Source organism: Malus sylvestris, chromosome 12 (genome assembly GCF_916048215.2).
Source record: "Malus sylvestris chromosome 12, drMalSylv7.2, whole genome shotgun sequence".
Classification (NCBI taxonomy): domain Eukaryota; kingdom Viridiplantae; phylum Streptophyta; class Magnoliopsida; order Rosales; family Rosaceae; genus Malus; species Malus sylvestris.
The window spans coordinates 23,170,619-23,185,558 of record NC_062271.1 but is presented as its reverse complement, the minus strand read 5'-3'; the positions used below and the strand labels follow the sequence as shown (position 1 = coordinate 23,185,558).

At 38.7% G+C, this 14,940-nt stretch overlaps 3 protein-coding genes, 1 long non-coding RNA gene and 1 pseudogene across 9 annotated transcripts; 4 read left to right on the top strand and 1 right to left on the bottom strand.

The window, feature by feature from the left end:
* Nucleotides 1-843: 843 nt before the first annotated feature.
* Nucleotides 844-2,069, top strand: LOC126592272 (protein NRT1/ PTR FAMILY 8.1-like). The gene is made up of 3 exons (XM_050257984.1): nucleotides 844-1,022; nucleotides 1,120-1,337; nucleotides 1,410-2,069. The coding sequence occupies exons 1-3, from the start codon at nucleotides 917-919 to the stop codon at nucleotides 2,067-2,069; spliced, it is 984 nt and encodes a 327-aa protein (XP_050113941.1). The 5' UTR covers nucleotides 844-916.
* A 404-nt stretch (nucleotides 2,070-2,473) lies between these two features.
* On the top strand, nucleotides 2,474-3,843 carry LOC126593362 (uncharacterized; annotated as a pseudogene).
* On the bottom strand, nucleotides 3,151-6,836 carry LOC126593360 (pentatricopeptide repeat-containing protein At3g09060-like). The gene is given in 4 exon segments (XM_050259407.1): nucleotides 3,151-3,269; nucleotides 3,833-3,953; nucleotides 4,434-6,417; nucleotides 6,420-6,836. Coding segments are annotated over 2 exon segments (2,088 nt in total). The 5' UTR covers nucleotides 6,808-6,836; the 3' UTR covers nucleotides 3,151-3,269; nucleotides 3,833-3,953; nucleotides 4,434-4,717.
* Nucleotides 6,837-7,853: 1,017 nt separating this feature from the next.
* On the top strand, nucleotides 7,854-10,778 carry LOC126593366 (uncharacterized). Its single transcript, XR_007612928.1, has 3 exons — nucleotides 7,854-8,033; nucleotides 8,344-8,596; nucleotides 10,674-10,778. It is a non-coding gene; the product is annotated as an uncharacterized LOC126593366 (long non-coding RNA).
* A 965-nt stretch (nucleotides 10,779-11,743) lies between these two features.
* Nucleotides 11,744-14,093, top strand: LOC126593363 (uncharacterized). Of its 6 annotated transcripts, none has more exons than XR_007612925.1 (5): nucleotides 11,744-12,155; nucleotides 12,270-12,318; nucleotides 12,793-12,878; nucleotides 13,763-13,947; nucleotides 14,060-14,093. XR_007612925.1 is itself a non-coding variant. In XM_050259409.1 (4 exons), the coding sequence occupies exons 1-4, from the start codon at nucleotides 11,943-11,945 to the stop codon at nucleotides 13,105-13,107; spliced, it is 366 nt and encodes a 121-aa protein (XP_050115366.1). In that variant the 5' UTR covers nucleotides 11,744-11,942; the 3' UTR covers nucleotides 13,108-13,180. The 6 variants fall into 6 exon arrangements, 2 of the variants coding, with proteins under 2 accessions (XP_050115366.1, XP_050115367.1); XR_007612924.1 differs by having other exon boundaries at nucleotides 13,725-13,947; XR_007612927.1 differs by lacking the exon at nucleotides 12,270-12,318.
* The last annotated feature ends 847 nt before the right edge of the window (nucleotides 14,094-14,940 follow it).

Below are 14,940 nucleotides of genomic sequence, written 5' to 3'. Positions count from 1 at the left end.
TCCTCTCAAGCGATCTAACGAAAGGGGGCAATCGAACTCGAGACCTCAAGTGCAAATGCTCTTTAGCGAAGTGAGCAACAATCGTCTCAAGTCTCTTTATGATTTCTGATCCTTCAACTTTTTTTGTGTTGCTCTTGCACACAATTATACCGTATTTTTCTTGGGTTTTCCTTTTCATATGATATTGGATTGTGGAGGTTTACCTTTTCATATTGAAAAGTCCCTAATTCTAAAAAGATGGAGTATGACTCTCTAAATGATCACATATTGCTTAGGCTTCACTCAACTTTTGCTTATTTGTGTTCATGGAATTTCGATTAATTAAAATGTGGGTTGTGGATTCTATGATGATTGTAGAGGCTCTAGTAGATAATATTAGATACATTCCCTTCAATTTTATTGAGATGTAAAGAAACCTAATTAGCTAGTTTGGGTTTCTGTCTCTACAATTATCTTTCAATAGGATTTTAAACTCTTTTTTTCTTAAGGCAGTATCAAAAACTATAGTCATGTTACAAGACTGCTACTGTAAGAAGTACTTCTCATGTGTTGTATGATGCCATTTTTATGTGAAATGCTGTGTGAACTGTACTTTAATCATCTAACGATGTTCGAAAACATAGGTATATAGATGGTTGGTAAGGTTGGTACCATACGTGTGACCTGTTACATGTCCAAGTGTTTGGTGAAGTTACTAATTTCATATTTTGAGAATCTAGAATTTAGTTGGCCACATAATTCCTAAAGAGAATATATATTCCAAGGCAATGCTTTCACTTTCAAATTTTTCATGATTACTCTCTTATCCCTTATCTCAGCCTGTGTGTGATGATGATGGTGATTTTGTAGGTGAGTCTTTGGTTTTAAATACCAAGAAAAAAAGGCCTGGAACTCGAAGGATAGCTAATCTGCAGCTATGGTGGGCGATGATTTTTACACGAACGATGGGACTCTGGACATCCATAAAAAACCGGCTAACAAGAAGAAGACTGGAAATTGGAAGGCATGCCGCTTTATTCTCGGTATGGTTTTATTGGTTATGAATTTGATTTTTTATTTTGATTTGTTCATGGTATTTTATGGCGCCCTCATGTTGATCACTAAATAATCCTGTTGCAGGAAATGATTGCTGTGAAAGATTGGCATACTATGGAATGAGTACCAATCTAGTGAACTATCTCGAGAAACGTCTCGGCATGGGAAATGTCACGGCAGCAACCAGCGTCTCTAATTGGTCAGGGACGTGCTACGCAACGCCATTGATAGGAGCCTTCCTAGCTGATTCATACTTGGGAAGATATTGGACAATTGCCATCTTTTCAATCGTTTATGTTCTTGTAAGTTTGGTCCAAATACAAATTGTGTTCTTCAAGAGGCTATATATTGAAGAATTGTTGTTTTCATTCTAGGGTATGACACTCTTGACCCTCACTGCATCTATCAACGGATTAAAACCGCATTGCGATAGCTCTGGTTGCAACGCAACATCATCCCAAAGAGCGGCCTGCGTTGTAGCTCTGTACTTGATTGCAGTAGGTACTGGTGGAATCAAGCCATGCGTTTCATCCTTCGGCGCAGATCAATTTGATGAAACTGACGAGACTGAGAGGAAGAAGAAGAGCTCCTTCTTCAACTGGTTTTACATGTCAATCAATGTCGGTGCGCTTATTGCTTCAACAGTTTTGGTCTGGATGCAAATGAATGTGGGATGGAATTGGGGGTTCGGAGTCCCAGCTGTCGCAATGGGGATTGCAGTTGTGTTCTTTTTCTTGGGAAGCAAGTTATATCGTCTTCAGAAACCAGGCGGGAGTCCCCTCACAAGGATTGCTCAGGTGGTTGCTGCATCCATCAGGAAATGCGAAGTGAAAGTTCCTGCTGACAAGTCTCTTCTCTATGAGACTGCAGATGAGGAGTGCAACATCCAGGTAGCATTTGGTACGCAGACGGGACGGGACGGGACGGAACAGATGTTCTGTGTTGTGTTTGGTATGCGCAGGACGGAACAGGCCAGTTGTTCCGTTCTGCGTTTGGTAGCGCATGGACGGAACGGAACCAAAAGATTAAAATGACTAAAATACCCATGTTCCGTTCTGCGTTTGGTAACGCATGGACGGAACAGGACAGTTTTTTTTTTTTTTGGTTCAAATTTGAACACTATTATCCATTATTTGTTTTTCTTGGTCCAAATTTTAATAGGTATATGCTGTGTTCCACATGCAAACCCTTTTAAAATTTGTAATTTTTGATCTCCGAGTTTTCTACAACTCCATTCAAATTTTCAGTACAAACCCATCAAATTTTATTATGCAAATTGCAAAACCCACACCTCGATTCAATTTTTAGTCCCTAATTTTGGTCCTTTCAATTGTGGGTTGTTGTTCTGGGAGTTCAAATAGAACGAGAGGAACAATTAGGTGATAAATCCCACTCTTTAACAAGAACTTTTAGGTCTAAGAAACACTTTTTTAGAGTAATGGATAATGCAACGCCAGATGAGAGGCTAAAAGGCACTCTCAACAGTTTTAACTGTCGATATACAAATCTCTCTCTCTCTCCCCTTTATCCAAACTTAAAGCCAGCACTGAAAACGGAGAAGATGATTGGCCTCAAGCTCATTCATACCTCCTTCACCCCCACCAAAAATGCCAGTTTACACACAGGATGATCGTCCAACGCCAAGAATTCCATCTTGCGATTCAGCAAGTCCAATGATTCTGATTCAGAGTCGGATGCTTCCCCTCCTGAAGGCGACACTTGCAAGCAAGAGCTGCTGGTGAGGATAGCAATGCTTCAAGCTCAGAAAGTCCATCTCGCTGATTACTTGGATGAAAGGTCAGATTATCTTACCAAATTTGGAGAGGAGGCAAACGCTGAGTTTGACAAGATTGGAAAAGATATTGGAGAATATAAACAGCCGCATGCAGGCCCTTGAGGAATCTGCAGGAGTGAACATAGAGGAGATGGAGAAATACGAAAATGAGTTAGAAGCATTCGAAGGTCAGATGAAACAGAGCGAAATGAAGGGTTATTTTTTAAGAATTTGACGCAGGGCAAGCTGAAAAAAAAAAAGTAGATGCTGCCGAGGATATAAATAAAATCAAGAAGCTTACCAAAAAAAGTGCAGGATCAGAAGCCAGGAGGAACATTTACCTTGCACTTATTGGTCTGCTACTCGTAAAACTTGTCGACTCTTTCATCACTTCAACACCTGATTGGAGAAAAGTTGCATTTCTCGGGGCAATTTTTGTGGGTTTGGTTTCTCAGGTCATCTATGAGCAGAAATTGTTATCAGAAACAGAAAGTACAGAAGAAGGGAAGACACAGGAAGAAAGAAGGTGATGCCCTACCTTGCCCTACCCTTAGAAGCAAAAATATTATGCTGTAAAACTTTCGGCCTCAACTATTTTACTAAACATAGCTTGGGTCTACGCAGATATAACATGTTTTTTCCTGATCAACTCAATTGTAAAAATTTTAGCCATAACTCTTTTACATTATCCAATTAAAAGTGTAGACTATCTAAAAAATATGAGAAACTCTAATACAGACATTTCTAGAATTTAACTGCCCAAAAAGACGAATGGAAATGATGCACTACTGCTCCGCTACGCAAATATAGCATGATCAATAAACCCAAGTAAATCTTACAACTTGGGTTTGATACATCAAGCCTTTAATTTTGCATCATCAAAAGGTGATCTTGGTGAAACTACTGTAATCACCAAAAACTATGTAACCGAGTTACATATATGATGCTTTATGAATCCACTGGTGTATATATGACCTTCTAAATGTTCTATACCCACTAGTGTACAACAAAATGCATGTTGACCTGAAAGCAGTAGCTGCAGAAATTGAATCTGGTGAGGAAGGTTAATGATACAAATCCCGTGAAAGCCACACGTGTGCCAAATAATGACTTTAAAGATGGCATCCAACCTGCATCAGGAGCTCTGCACTATTACAAATATAGCATGATTAATAACCCCAAGTAAATCTCACACCTTGGGTTTGATGCATCAAGCCACTTTGCTTTTGCATCATCAAAGGGTGATCTTGGTGATATTACTGCAATCACCAAAACCTATGGCACTCAGTTACCATATATGATGCTTCATGAGCTTTTAATTATTATAATTCATGCTAAGACAGGCCTCAAGATTTTAAATTTATAAGTAACGTCTCCGATGTTCTATACGTTCTAAATAAAACCCACTACGTGCAATACAACCCAGAATTGATAACTGAATGGCAATTGATATTAAACCTTGTAAGCAAGATTTTGGATCTGAATTCTAGAAACTCATTCTTCTGCCAACTAGTCTTTTCCAGGATTCAATAAAATTGGCATCTAACCTGCAGTAGGCAGATTTTGCAATGAGAATGCAACACACCCAACAAACAAATGTAGGCAAAAAACAGATCATTCATACCTTATGTCACTTTCAGAAGAAAAGCATGTTCTTCATGAAGAATAATATTGCTGTACAGATTCCTCATCAGTAGTATCCCAAGCACCAACCGACTAGCCCAGGGACATATTTCCACAGACCTTTTCTCGTGACACGTGGAATTTTAAAGTATCCCAGTGCTAACAAAATATGACAAGAGAACAAAAGGAAACTATGGAGGTCTCATCATGTGATCCCAGATGAAACGATGCATGTGATGACATCAAAGAAAAGCAACTGGAGATAAAACTTGCTTCCACGCTAATTTATACCCAAGAAGAGTTTGAAGTGGTCCCATTGTTGAGCACTGCCCTAACAAGTATGTACCACGTAATGGAAGTTGGAAGAATTCCAAGACGTAAAGCCTTTTCTAAAAACCTAATGGCATCTGATATTCTACTGCATGAACAAAACCCTTTGAGAGTAACATTATAGGTGATGATATCTGGTTGTAATCCGTCTTTTAGAAGGCGGGCCCAAATTTCTGATGCCTTTTCACAGTCTGTAATTTTGTAAAAACCCTCCATTAGGGTGTTGTAGGTTACAAGATTTGGAACGCAGTTCCAATGCTCCATCTGAAAATAAAGCTGCAAAGCATCTTCAGCCTTGCCTGCAGAGCAAAGACCATGAATTATAATGTTATGCATAGTTACATCAGGCTCGAAGCCCTTGTCAAGGGCTTGATGCCACACGTTGAGGGCCATGTCAATCTTTTTGCCTTAACAAAGGCCATCCATTAACAAGCTATATGTGATCACATCCGGCTTCCATCCTTTTTCCAGCATTTCCCTCACAAACACATATGCGTCACTAAATCTTTCTGCTTTGCATAAACCATTTATGAGAGTATTGTAGGAGATAACATTTGGAGAGCAAAACTTGGTGCACATTCCTCTAAAAAACAAAATGGCATCTTCAAGTTTGGAAGCTTGGATATACCCGTATATCAATGCATTGCAAACATGAGAATTCGGTTTATAGCCACACTTATCCATCTTACCTACTAGCCTGGCTGCTTCATCTAGTATCCCTTCCTTGCATAACCCATTAATCATTGACGAATACGCAAAGGCATCCAGATCAGCTCCTGTGTTTTCTGCCACTTTTAAAATCTGCAAAGCCTTGTTTAAATACCCATTTTTACACAGTTCATGGATTAATACTCCATAGGTTGTGGCATCTGCAACACAAGCCTTATCACGCATTAGTCCCCAGACAGAAATTGCTTCATCAACCTTCTCGTTTTCAAACAACCCTCTAATCAATGTGTTATAACTCACAACATTACAACAACCACACTTCTCCATCACGTCCCACAGCTCAAAGCACTCCTTAGTCTTCCCTGCTTGACAGAACCCATTGAGCATTGCATTATAGACAACCACATCCGGAACTACCCCTTTATCAACCATCTCTTTATAAACTCTCTCAGCCCCATCCAGATTCCCTGCTTTGCACAACCCATGAATCAAAGAACTACAAGTATACAAGTCAGGCCCTCGATCATTTGTCTTCATCCTATTCCATATCTCTAAACTCTCATTGAACTTCCCACATTTACACAAACCATTGATCATAACATTATAAGTAACAATATTAGGATAAACCTCTGAGTCCTTCACCAACCTCTCCCAAATCTCATTAGCACTCACACTATCACCTTTCCGGAAAAACCCATCAATCATAATATTATAACACATCACATCAGGACCAACCCCTCTCTCAAGCATTTCATCAAACACCTCCAATGCATCACTCAAGTTCCCACCTTTCGCAAGCCCGTTGATCAAAGTCCCATAACTAAACACATCAGGCTCCAAACCCTTTTCCCACATCCAATTCAGCAACCCTTTAGCCTTCTCAAACTGCTTCTTCTTGCACGAAATCTTGATCAGAACATTATAAGTCTGCAAATTTGGCTCCAAACCCACCGTTTCGAAACAAGCAAAAAATTTCTCAGCTCGGTCCATTGATTAGACTCAATGAACGCATTCAGCAGCGAATTGTACGACCTTACGCCGGGCGCACACCCAAAAATCTCTTCCATTTGCTGAAACACGGCCAACGCTTTATCGGGCATGGAGTTTTTCGTATACGCTTTGATCACCGTCAATACGACGTCCTCGGGGCACTTGCATTTCTGCGTCCGAATCAGCTCGACGACCCGCCCGACGTGGACGACGAGCTTCGGGTCGACGAGCCGGCGGAGGATGTGGTGGAAGACGTCGGGGGAGTGGTTGTAGTTCGGGTGGCGGGTCGCTGAGTCGAGCAGGGCGAGTGCGGAATGAGGGTTCTTCTCGGTTTTGAGGAGCTTCAGGACTCGCTTCGGAGAGAGAGATTTGGGGAAGTCGACCATGGCAGTGGCAGAGTTGCAAATTTGTGTGGTTGCTGTGTCTCATTGTTACGGCATGTTATGGGGGGTGCTTTCGGTCCGCCCATAAATTTTCGGGCGGCTGGAAGTCTGAAATGGAAGAGAAGCGGGGGAGAAAACAATCAAGTAAACGGATTTAATGGGTCGGGTCATGGGCCGAGGGCACAAATACTGAGGCCGAGTGGCCCAATTTTGTGGATCTACATTTTTGGGTTAATACTTTTTGGGCTAAACCTTGGAGACTTTACAGCTTACAATTATTTTGAACTCACGACCTCCTCCAACATAATAGAGAGTAGAGATTGCATTCGATTATACCAAATAACCATTTACATACTCATTTTCTACTCGAATATGTAGGTCTTTTTTTTCGCGTCGTCATAAATTTGTTTATGTTTGATTACTTGGAAATGAGGAAAGTGATTAATTGGAGAAGTCAGTATACAGGAGAGAGGGGATGGTTATGAAATCAACTAGCGTCCCTTATTATCTATTCTAAAATTGAGGAAGGATTTGACTGTAGCTTCCCCCCCTTGATTTTGCTTTATTTACACACTGCTGCCACCAAATCTGTGTTGGGCTGGGGTAATTACTAAAAGTTAGGAGGGTAATATTGTCCGTAGGTCTGGGTACCCTAGGCCTGATTTAGACCTATTTTGGGTTGCTGGTTTTGGGCCAGGTGTGGGCTTCGGAAGTGGGTTGTCCAATGTGTTGGGCTGCGTTGCACAGAAAGAGTCGAAATGACTCTTTTGCCCTCTTCAAACCAGATCTAACGAACAGGATCTGAAGGCACTTTAGTCATTCTGTGTTTAGGGGTGGTTGTTGTCGATGTCGTCAGAAGCATGGTTGTCAGAGGGGTTGATGGGTTGCAGGTAGAGAGAGAGTTGACGGGAGGGGTTCCGGGTGGACAGAGTGGGGTTTGGGTGCGGATTACAGGGAGAGAATGTGAGAGGGTGGGTGCGGTCATGTTCGATTTAGGGGTAAGGTTCTGGGAAAGGGACGCGTGTTTGCTGCAGAGAGAGTGGGAGGTATGGTTGCCCAGGGGGGTGGGGTTGTGGGGAAGGAGGTGTAGGTTGAGGTGCGGGTGTAGGGTTGGTTATTTCCACTCCAAAAATCATCATCCTCTTTTCAGTAAATAGAATTAGTACTAGCTGAACAGAGTTCCTCTCTGCAACTCCTCCTCCATTACTGCATTCGAATTTTCAACAATGGTGAGTAATTCAAATGCTTCTTTTGTTCGATTGTGTTTATTTAATTTAATTTGAATTCTTTTCGATTTTATTTTCGGTGTATGGGTTATGAATTTCCATGTTTTCGGTATTTATATGCAGCTGATTGCTTTCCTCGCTTTTTATCCATGTCGTTTGGTTCAAAGAATGAAAACACGGATTGACCTGAGAAATCTTAAGAGTTGTTTACAAATTAGTAATTAACTTTGTAGTGTGGATGGCTGGTGTTTTGTTATACTCTATACAAAGGCTCTTGATTGTTCCTAATGGTTTTCTCTTGCCTAATAATCAGGTGAACATAAAGGTTTATGTGGATTTACGTGTTGGTGATGTTATCCGTTTTGGGCTGTGAGTATCTCCTTATCTTAACTCTCACTCTGCAGCGCAATTGACCATTTCTTCGATCTCTATTTCGTTGTCTCTTCAAGCCCTGCTTTGCAATCTCCATTGTTCACCCCGCCTTCTCATCTCCGTTGGTATTTCCAACAACCAATGAAGTGCCCGGAGTTTGAACATGAAATGCCCAGGAGGCCGCCCAGTGCAAGGTAGCTTTTCTTTTTTTACTTTTCTGGCTGAAATGTCAATGTGGGTTTGACCTAATTACTGCAATTGATAAATTATTGGTTTTGGTTGATGGTTTACCTTGCGTTGGGTTTTTCTTATGGTTTTGCTTGCATTTGGTTTTGGCAGGTATATTTGATCTCCCTTGCACACCTCGCCTTCTCATCGCCGTCGCACACCTTACCAGAACTTGAATCAATGGTAACGTATAAATTGTATGGATTGCGTGCCTATTTTAATCTTCGTTAACGAAATTAGCGTTTAAGTTGAATAATTCATACTCTTTTGATATTGGAAATTAGGATCTGATTTCTCAGTCCTATGCTTCTTTGCTGTATAAGATGAGTTTGGTTATATTACTCAGAAACGGGATATTTTTTTTTTCCAGTGAGAGAGTGAAAATCCCTAGCCTTTAGATTTTCAAGTATTTTGTCAGCAATAATAATTTGTTTTTGCAGCTTTATATGTGTGTATGTCTCCAAATATGAGGATCTCCTAATTTTCTTATGTAGCTTTTGTGATATGATGATCTCTTAATTTGCTTTTGCATATCTTCTTTGCTTCCTCTGCTAGCTCTATATGTGATTCTATCTCCAAATAATTATTCCATATTTCCTATTTTTATAGGAACCAAATCATTGAATACACATGGAAAATTAAAAGGGTTTTAGTTTTTGGATTGGTTTAAATTTTTTTGTTGTTATTGGTTGTATTGCTGTCAAATATTTGATGGGAGGTTTGAAATGGAGAACTTGGTTGATTGGGACAGAGAGAATCCAACAGCTGTAGACTCTGATTTATTGGCTTCGCAATGGAGAAGTTATTTCTCGGTTCACTTTTGCAGCGTAAACCAACTTCTCTGTTCAGTTCTCAGATATGAGGTTTCTGAGCTACCTCTTTTCTGGAATGAAACATTTGAATAGTTCTCGCGGGGATATCCCATTAATTAGGTCTGTTTTTGTTTAATTGGGATTCTTAAATTTGATATTAGAGATTTTAATTTGATTGGGTTTTGGATTCCATTGTACACTGTTTCGGGTATCTTTAGCAAAATAGGATCTTTTTTTGGGGATTCTAGAAGTTCAGTTGAACGCTAATATTAAATTTCTAACCCCGGTGGTGCCTCTCTCTATTTGAGTTTGAGTTGGGGATGGTGGACAATGAGCAATTCAGAGATTTATCGCAGTGCAATTTGTCATTTCCACGGACCACCTATAATACTGGCTTACATTTTTCTTCTTTTTTCTTTGCCTATAGTAATATTATTGTTTATTTCCAAGATTTGAGTTTGTCATTCAGAAGAGATGCTTTATTCAGAAAATTGAAATTTCCCAAATATTTGTTAATAGTTGTATCCCTTGCAGAAGGATTTAATTTTCTTGGATGTCTACGTTTGAGCTTTAAGTTTTCATGTATCTAGCATTACTAGACCAAAAAAAGCGCAGTGTCGTCGAGTAATTAGGACTGTTTCTGTTCCTTTTTTTTTTATGTTGAATTGACAAGTGGTTTTAAATAATGGATAATTTTTTTACTGGATTTAGTTTCTGTGTTTGGCTTGATAGTAAATTCAGAGAGCTAAAATGTTGTAAAGTTTGAATATTTACGTTTAGTGTTGTATTGGGTTTGGATTAATTTTGTTTGTTTGATATTAGAAATTGAGTGATAGGGAATTTGCGCTTTTCTCCCTTTTGAATAGTGTTTAACTCATTTCTCATTTTCTGTTTGGTTTCCGAGAAAATCGAGGGAAAAAAAGATAGAAGATTAATGAATTCACTAAATTGAGTGCTTTAAGTCCATTTATGAGTGAAGTTATTCCGTTTGCTTTCATTTCTGTTTTTGTTCTTTTGGGTTTCGAGCACATTGAGGATGGTAAAATCAATTATTTTGATTTTGGAAGTCTACTTTGTTTTTCAGCTTTATTGCTTGGGAGAAGCGAAAATGTGATTTCATGTATGGTGGTTGTATTTGTCTGTTATTTGAAAGGAATTCAGACAGAGAGAGAAGGGACAGGGTAGGTTTGTTGTTAGTGAAATTGAAGGATGGTCTGATGTATCGTTGCAGGTGAACTATATGCTCGCACACTCTCATCCAGTGGAACCTGTAACTGATAATTGCAGGTTTATCCTAATTCTCACTAAACTAGAGCATATCTTTATTGGACTCATGTTTAAACATCATGCACCTACATTACTATCAATAAGATTCCTTTACATTAAGTTTATTGAGCAGTATAATCTTATTTAAGTATTAATTGTGCATTTTGATTTGTATCTAGGGTGACCGAATGTTACTTGTTTTGCAGATATTTTGTTCTACGTGTAGAGGGGAACATTGGTGGGCTTATATACTCTCTCACTGTTGCAATCTCTAATGATTTAGTGAATCCCATTATCCTATTGTTAGAACAATTCAAAGAGTGTTTTAGCCTGTATTTCCTTTCGTTATTGGCTCCTAAGGTAGATTTTCCCCCTTACCCAGTTCACTGTTGTGCATTTGACCTATTAACATGGGAGATATTGGGTGAAAAATTGTAAAATGATGTTTTGAGAATCATTTGGAGAATACCTCTTTAATTCTCACTTTCTCCTTAAGAGTTGTAGTTCTGGGCAGTGTGATGGTGAGATATTTTTAAATTCGTTCCAATTATAGTAAAAGGTAGCATGCTTTTCTTCCCGTGGTTCACCCATCTCTTGGTTATTTAAATACTTATCAGCTCGATTCCCTTATCTTTTGGTCATTCAAATTCTTTAGAGATGCCTATATTGATTTGTGATTTTGTTGGATTTACTCTGGTGAAATGTGTGTTATCTGCATTGGTGCATTTTAGGGCGTGACTCCATTCGTACCATCTTTGTAATGCATCTTTCTGTGCAAATTATTCATGCCTGTTGTGGACAAAGGTTTTAAAACCCGCAGTAAAGCGCGGGCAAATTTTCTAGTTTAGTCTAAAGAAGGTTTTTCAATTGCACTGTATCAATGAACAATGTTTTGAACCACATTTTAGTTTATTTACAAGACTGCCACTCGGATGCTTTTAGCCAACGTTCGCTTTATTTACAAAAATGCCACTCGATTTTCAGCAGCTACATCTCAGGTTTTACTTGGGGAGAGAGAGGGGAGGCAGACAGAACGAGCAGAGAGGGAGAGAGAGTCTGCGGCTTGCAGAATTACGATGATAGAAGAAGAAGCTCAGAAGTCTGATACGCCAAGTCGGAGGAACCCTAAAAACCAGAGAAGAAGAAGAAGCTCAAAAATCGGGTGAGGATGTTGACAAATCAGCAAGCCCAGTATCAGGTGACTCTGTAAAACCAACAACCTCACCTCCGACGAATGATGTTAGAGGGGATTCGTCAGATTCGAGCCGAACCGAGGCCGTCGTCGACTGAAAGAACATCGATCCCGACTTTTGGATCAACTCCCTCTACCTCCTCCCTGTCTGCTACTCCTGCTCCGTCTCTCTTCTTGCGAGTTCGCTCGGGTTCTGTTTCCCAGCTATTTCAAGCACAAAAAATTCTCGAGTTTCATTCGTCAGCTCATACATACGTAAGCTCTTTGCCTCTTAATATTTTGATTTAGGTCAATTGTTAAATTCTTGAAAAAAATTGAAAGCATTGTTCATTTTTGTCCCAAATTGGTTTGGTTCTGGTTTGGAAACAGAAATTAAAACATATACTCCTTCATCTACGATTCACTTATTCCATTCCAGGTATTTCTCCATTTCTCTCTTAATTTCTTACTTTTTTATTCAAGCGTTTAATTTTTTTTTAATTAAATTACAAATAAGTATTATTGACCTTCATTTGGTACCAATCAATCAAGTGAGAGATGAGTTGTTTGAATGTTTGATTTTACTTGAATCAGAGTCTCCAATGAGGAGAAAGAGAAGGATCCGAATGATTTAGGGTTTAGGTCTTAGCGTGTGAGCAGGCGTATTGATGACTGGTATCACTTAAGCTCTAATTGTGACTGGTCAATTTTGAATGACTGCTGGTTACTGTTAAAATCCCAAATGTATGCAATCCCACGTTCCAATTTGTTGTGTGAAGATGCGGACCACAATTGCTTCCTCTCAACACAATTAGTTTCCACGATTACTCTTAAACCCTAATTATCTCTCCTCTCTCTAAAATCCATTTTTCGATTTCTGAATATGCTAAATGGATATTGTTTCTGTATGCAGGTGTTACTCGGAGAAGTTTGAAGGGCCCTGGGACATTGAGGATTGCATTTCAGAGTAGCAGAAATACAAGGCCACCCTCTCTTTGTGTATCCAATCTTACCCTTCTCCTAAATTTTTATCAAACTATAGGATTTATTTTGCTGATTTTAATTTTTGCGTTTTGAGTTTTTATCTCCTGCTTATTTTTTATTTTTTTGCATAGGTATTACTTTTCCTTTGACTGGAAATTTTAGTGTTTTTAAAGTATAATGTTATCAAATTCTATTTTTCTAATTTTTTGATTTTGGCCTTTTGCAGGGAGTGCTAAGATACTGAATTTTTGGGATTTTTTTTATCTTTGCATGATTTTTGGTCTTTGAAATGGGTATGTGCTGTTTTTAACGTTTTGGTTCTCAAATGTTCCGTTCTTTGATTTCTGTTTTCTGCCTCCTTCTAGGTTGCTTCGTGATTTTTAATACCATTGTTGGCTTATGGAATTTATAAAAATGGTTGTAGTTTTGTGACCAAATCCCAATAAGAGTATGCCGAAACACAGATTAGCATGCAGTGAACATACATTGAATTAGAACAAAATTTAATATATAAGTGAAGGCATATGCAGTTAACAGACATTGAATTTAAAATTGATAGGGTAGTTAAGCTTCTGCCTTAGTTATTCTTTGTCACTCACTTTTGGAATTTAATTCATTCATTTCAAAGTCACTCATGTACTCTGTCTTACTCTATTCACTCATTTTTAGTATGCACCATTGAATTTTTTTGTCATATATTATTCACTCATCTACTACACTAATGTTGAGATTTGGGTATCATTTGTTTTCTCATATGTCATGTTTTTAAGGCAAATCTAATCTATAAATGGATCCAAAAACTCCTGATGCAGCACGTTTAATTTGTTCAAATATTGATTCTTTTCCCTCTATTCACTTCAGTTGTCGTCTTCTTCTTCATTCTTTTTTCAATGGCAAAGCTGGACGATCCATGGAGCACATGTTGTTGAGCCTTTTGCCGCTCCTGGTCTGGTCCAATTCGAAGGAGTCAGTGGAGTACAATCTTTAGGCCCTTTGGAGGAGCTGAAAAACCAGTCTCGACTCCGCTGACCTAGACATATTCCAAGATATGCTCCAGCTCCATAACGAATCGGACATCGGCTCGGTTCACTACTCTCACTCTTTCCTGCTTTCATTTTCATTTTTTTTTTGGAATTTTGCGCTGAATTTCATTTGGGTAATTCGTGAAGTTTTGTTTTTTTTTCTTCTTTTGTTAGGCAGCTTTTGGTGTGCCTGCGAATGTTCATTTGGGTAATTCGTGAAGTTTTGTTTTTTTTTCTTTTTTTGTTAGGATCAGGTTAGAGATCTGTGTTGTTTGACATTTCTGTGTAAACATTTTTGAGTCTCAAATATATCTCAAATTTGGGGTGTCGGTTATGGGCTGCTAAAGCAGAAAGTTCTTTTGGCTCATACATTAAAGCGGCATGTGCTTTTGGCTCATTTCTTTACAAAAGTTGAATCTTTGAATCTGCTTATTTATGCTTTGAAATGAGTGTGTTTGTTATTCATGTTTTGGGAATGTTAAATCTTTTTAATTTTTTCTTTCTAGGACAAAAATATTTAACGAAATGAATTATGACTATAAAGTTAATTGAAGCTCTGAAAAATTTCATGGTCGAAAAGGATGACAGATTACTGTTGTTCAATGTATTAAAAGCGTGAGGCGTGGGCGAGTGATCAGATCATATTTATATATATTTTTACTTCAAATTCACTCGTCTTTTCTTAGTTAATTCCTTATATTTTTGAGCTATTTACCTTGTTTTTACGTATTATAGGATTTGTGATACTTTTGTCATATTGTGTTTCTAGGAGCAAAAGGATAGAGGAATTGGCAGCTCAGCATCTTCCACTAAAAAAAGAAAAGAAAAGAAAGGATCAGAGTTTTTTTTTTTTTATGGTGATCGAGTCCAGCTAGCATTCATTTTTTTGATTAATTAATCCAAAGTGGGAGACTCACAGATGGTGGAGGCGGCTTGAAAGAACAAAAGGGAGAGCTGTGAGTGGGATGGCAATATTCTAATCGAAGAGGAGAAGCATAACAGCTGCTTTTGGTGAGTAAAGAAAAGAATAAAAACTGAAGAAGAGAGAAGGCAGT

What these genes read in the sequence shown, in the direction of transcription:
- LOC126592272 (XM_050257984.1), top strand. Translation starts at nt 917, where the DNA reads ATGGTGGGCGATGATTTTTACACGAACGATGGGACTCTGGACATCCAT. An exon ending in GGCATGCCGCTTTATTCTCG is followed by an intron (nt 1,023 to 1,119) that starts GTATGGTTTTAT and finishes ATCCTGTTGCAG; the next exon opens with GAAATGATTGCTGTGAAAGA. An exon ending in TTTCAATCGTTTATGTTCTT is followed by an intron (nt 1,338 to 1,409) that starts GTAAGTTTGGTC and finishes TTTTCATTCTAG; the next exon opens with GGTATGACACTCTTGACCCT.
- LOC126593363 (XM_050259409.1), top strand. Translation starts at nt 11,943, where the DNA reads ATGATGTTAGAGGGGATTCGTCAGATTCGAGCCGAACCGAGGCCGTCG. An exon ending in ATTCGTCAGCTCATACATAC is followed by an intron (nt 12,156 to 12,269) that starts GTAAGCTCTTTG and finishes GTTTGGAAACAG; the next exon opens with AAATTAAAACATATACTCCT. An exon ending in ATTCACTTATTCCATTCCAG is followed by an intron (nt 12,319 to 12,792) that starts GTATTTCTCCAT and finishes TTCTGTATGCAG; the next exon opens with GTGTTACTCGGAGAAGTTTG.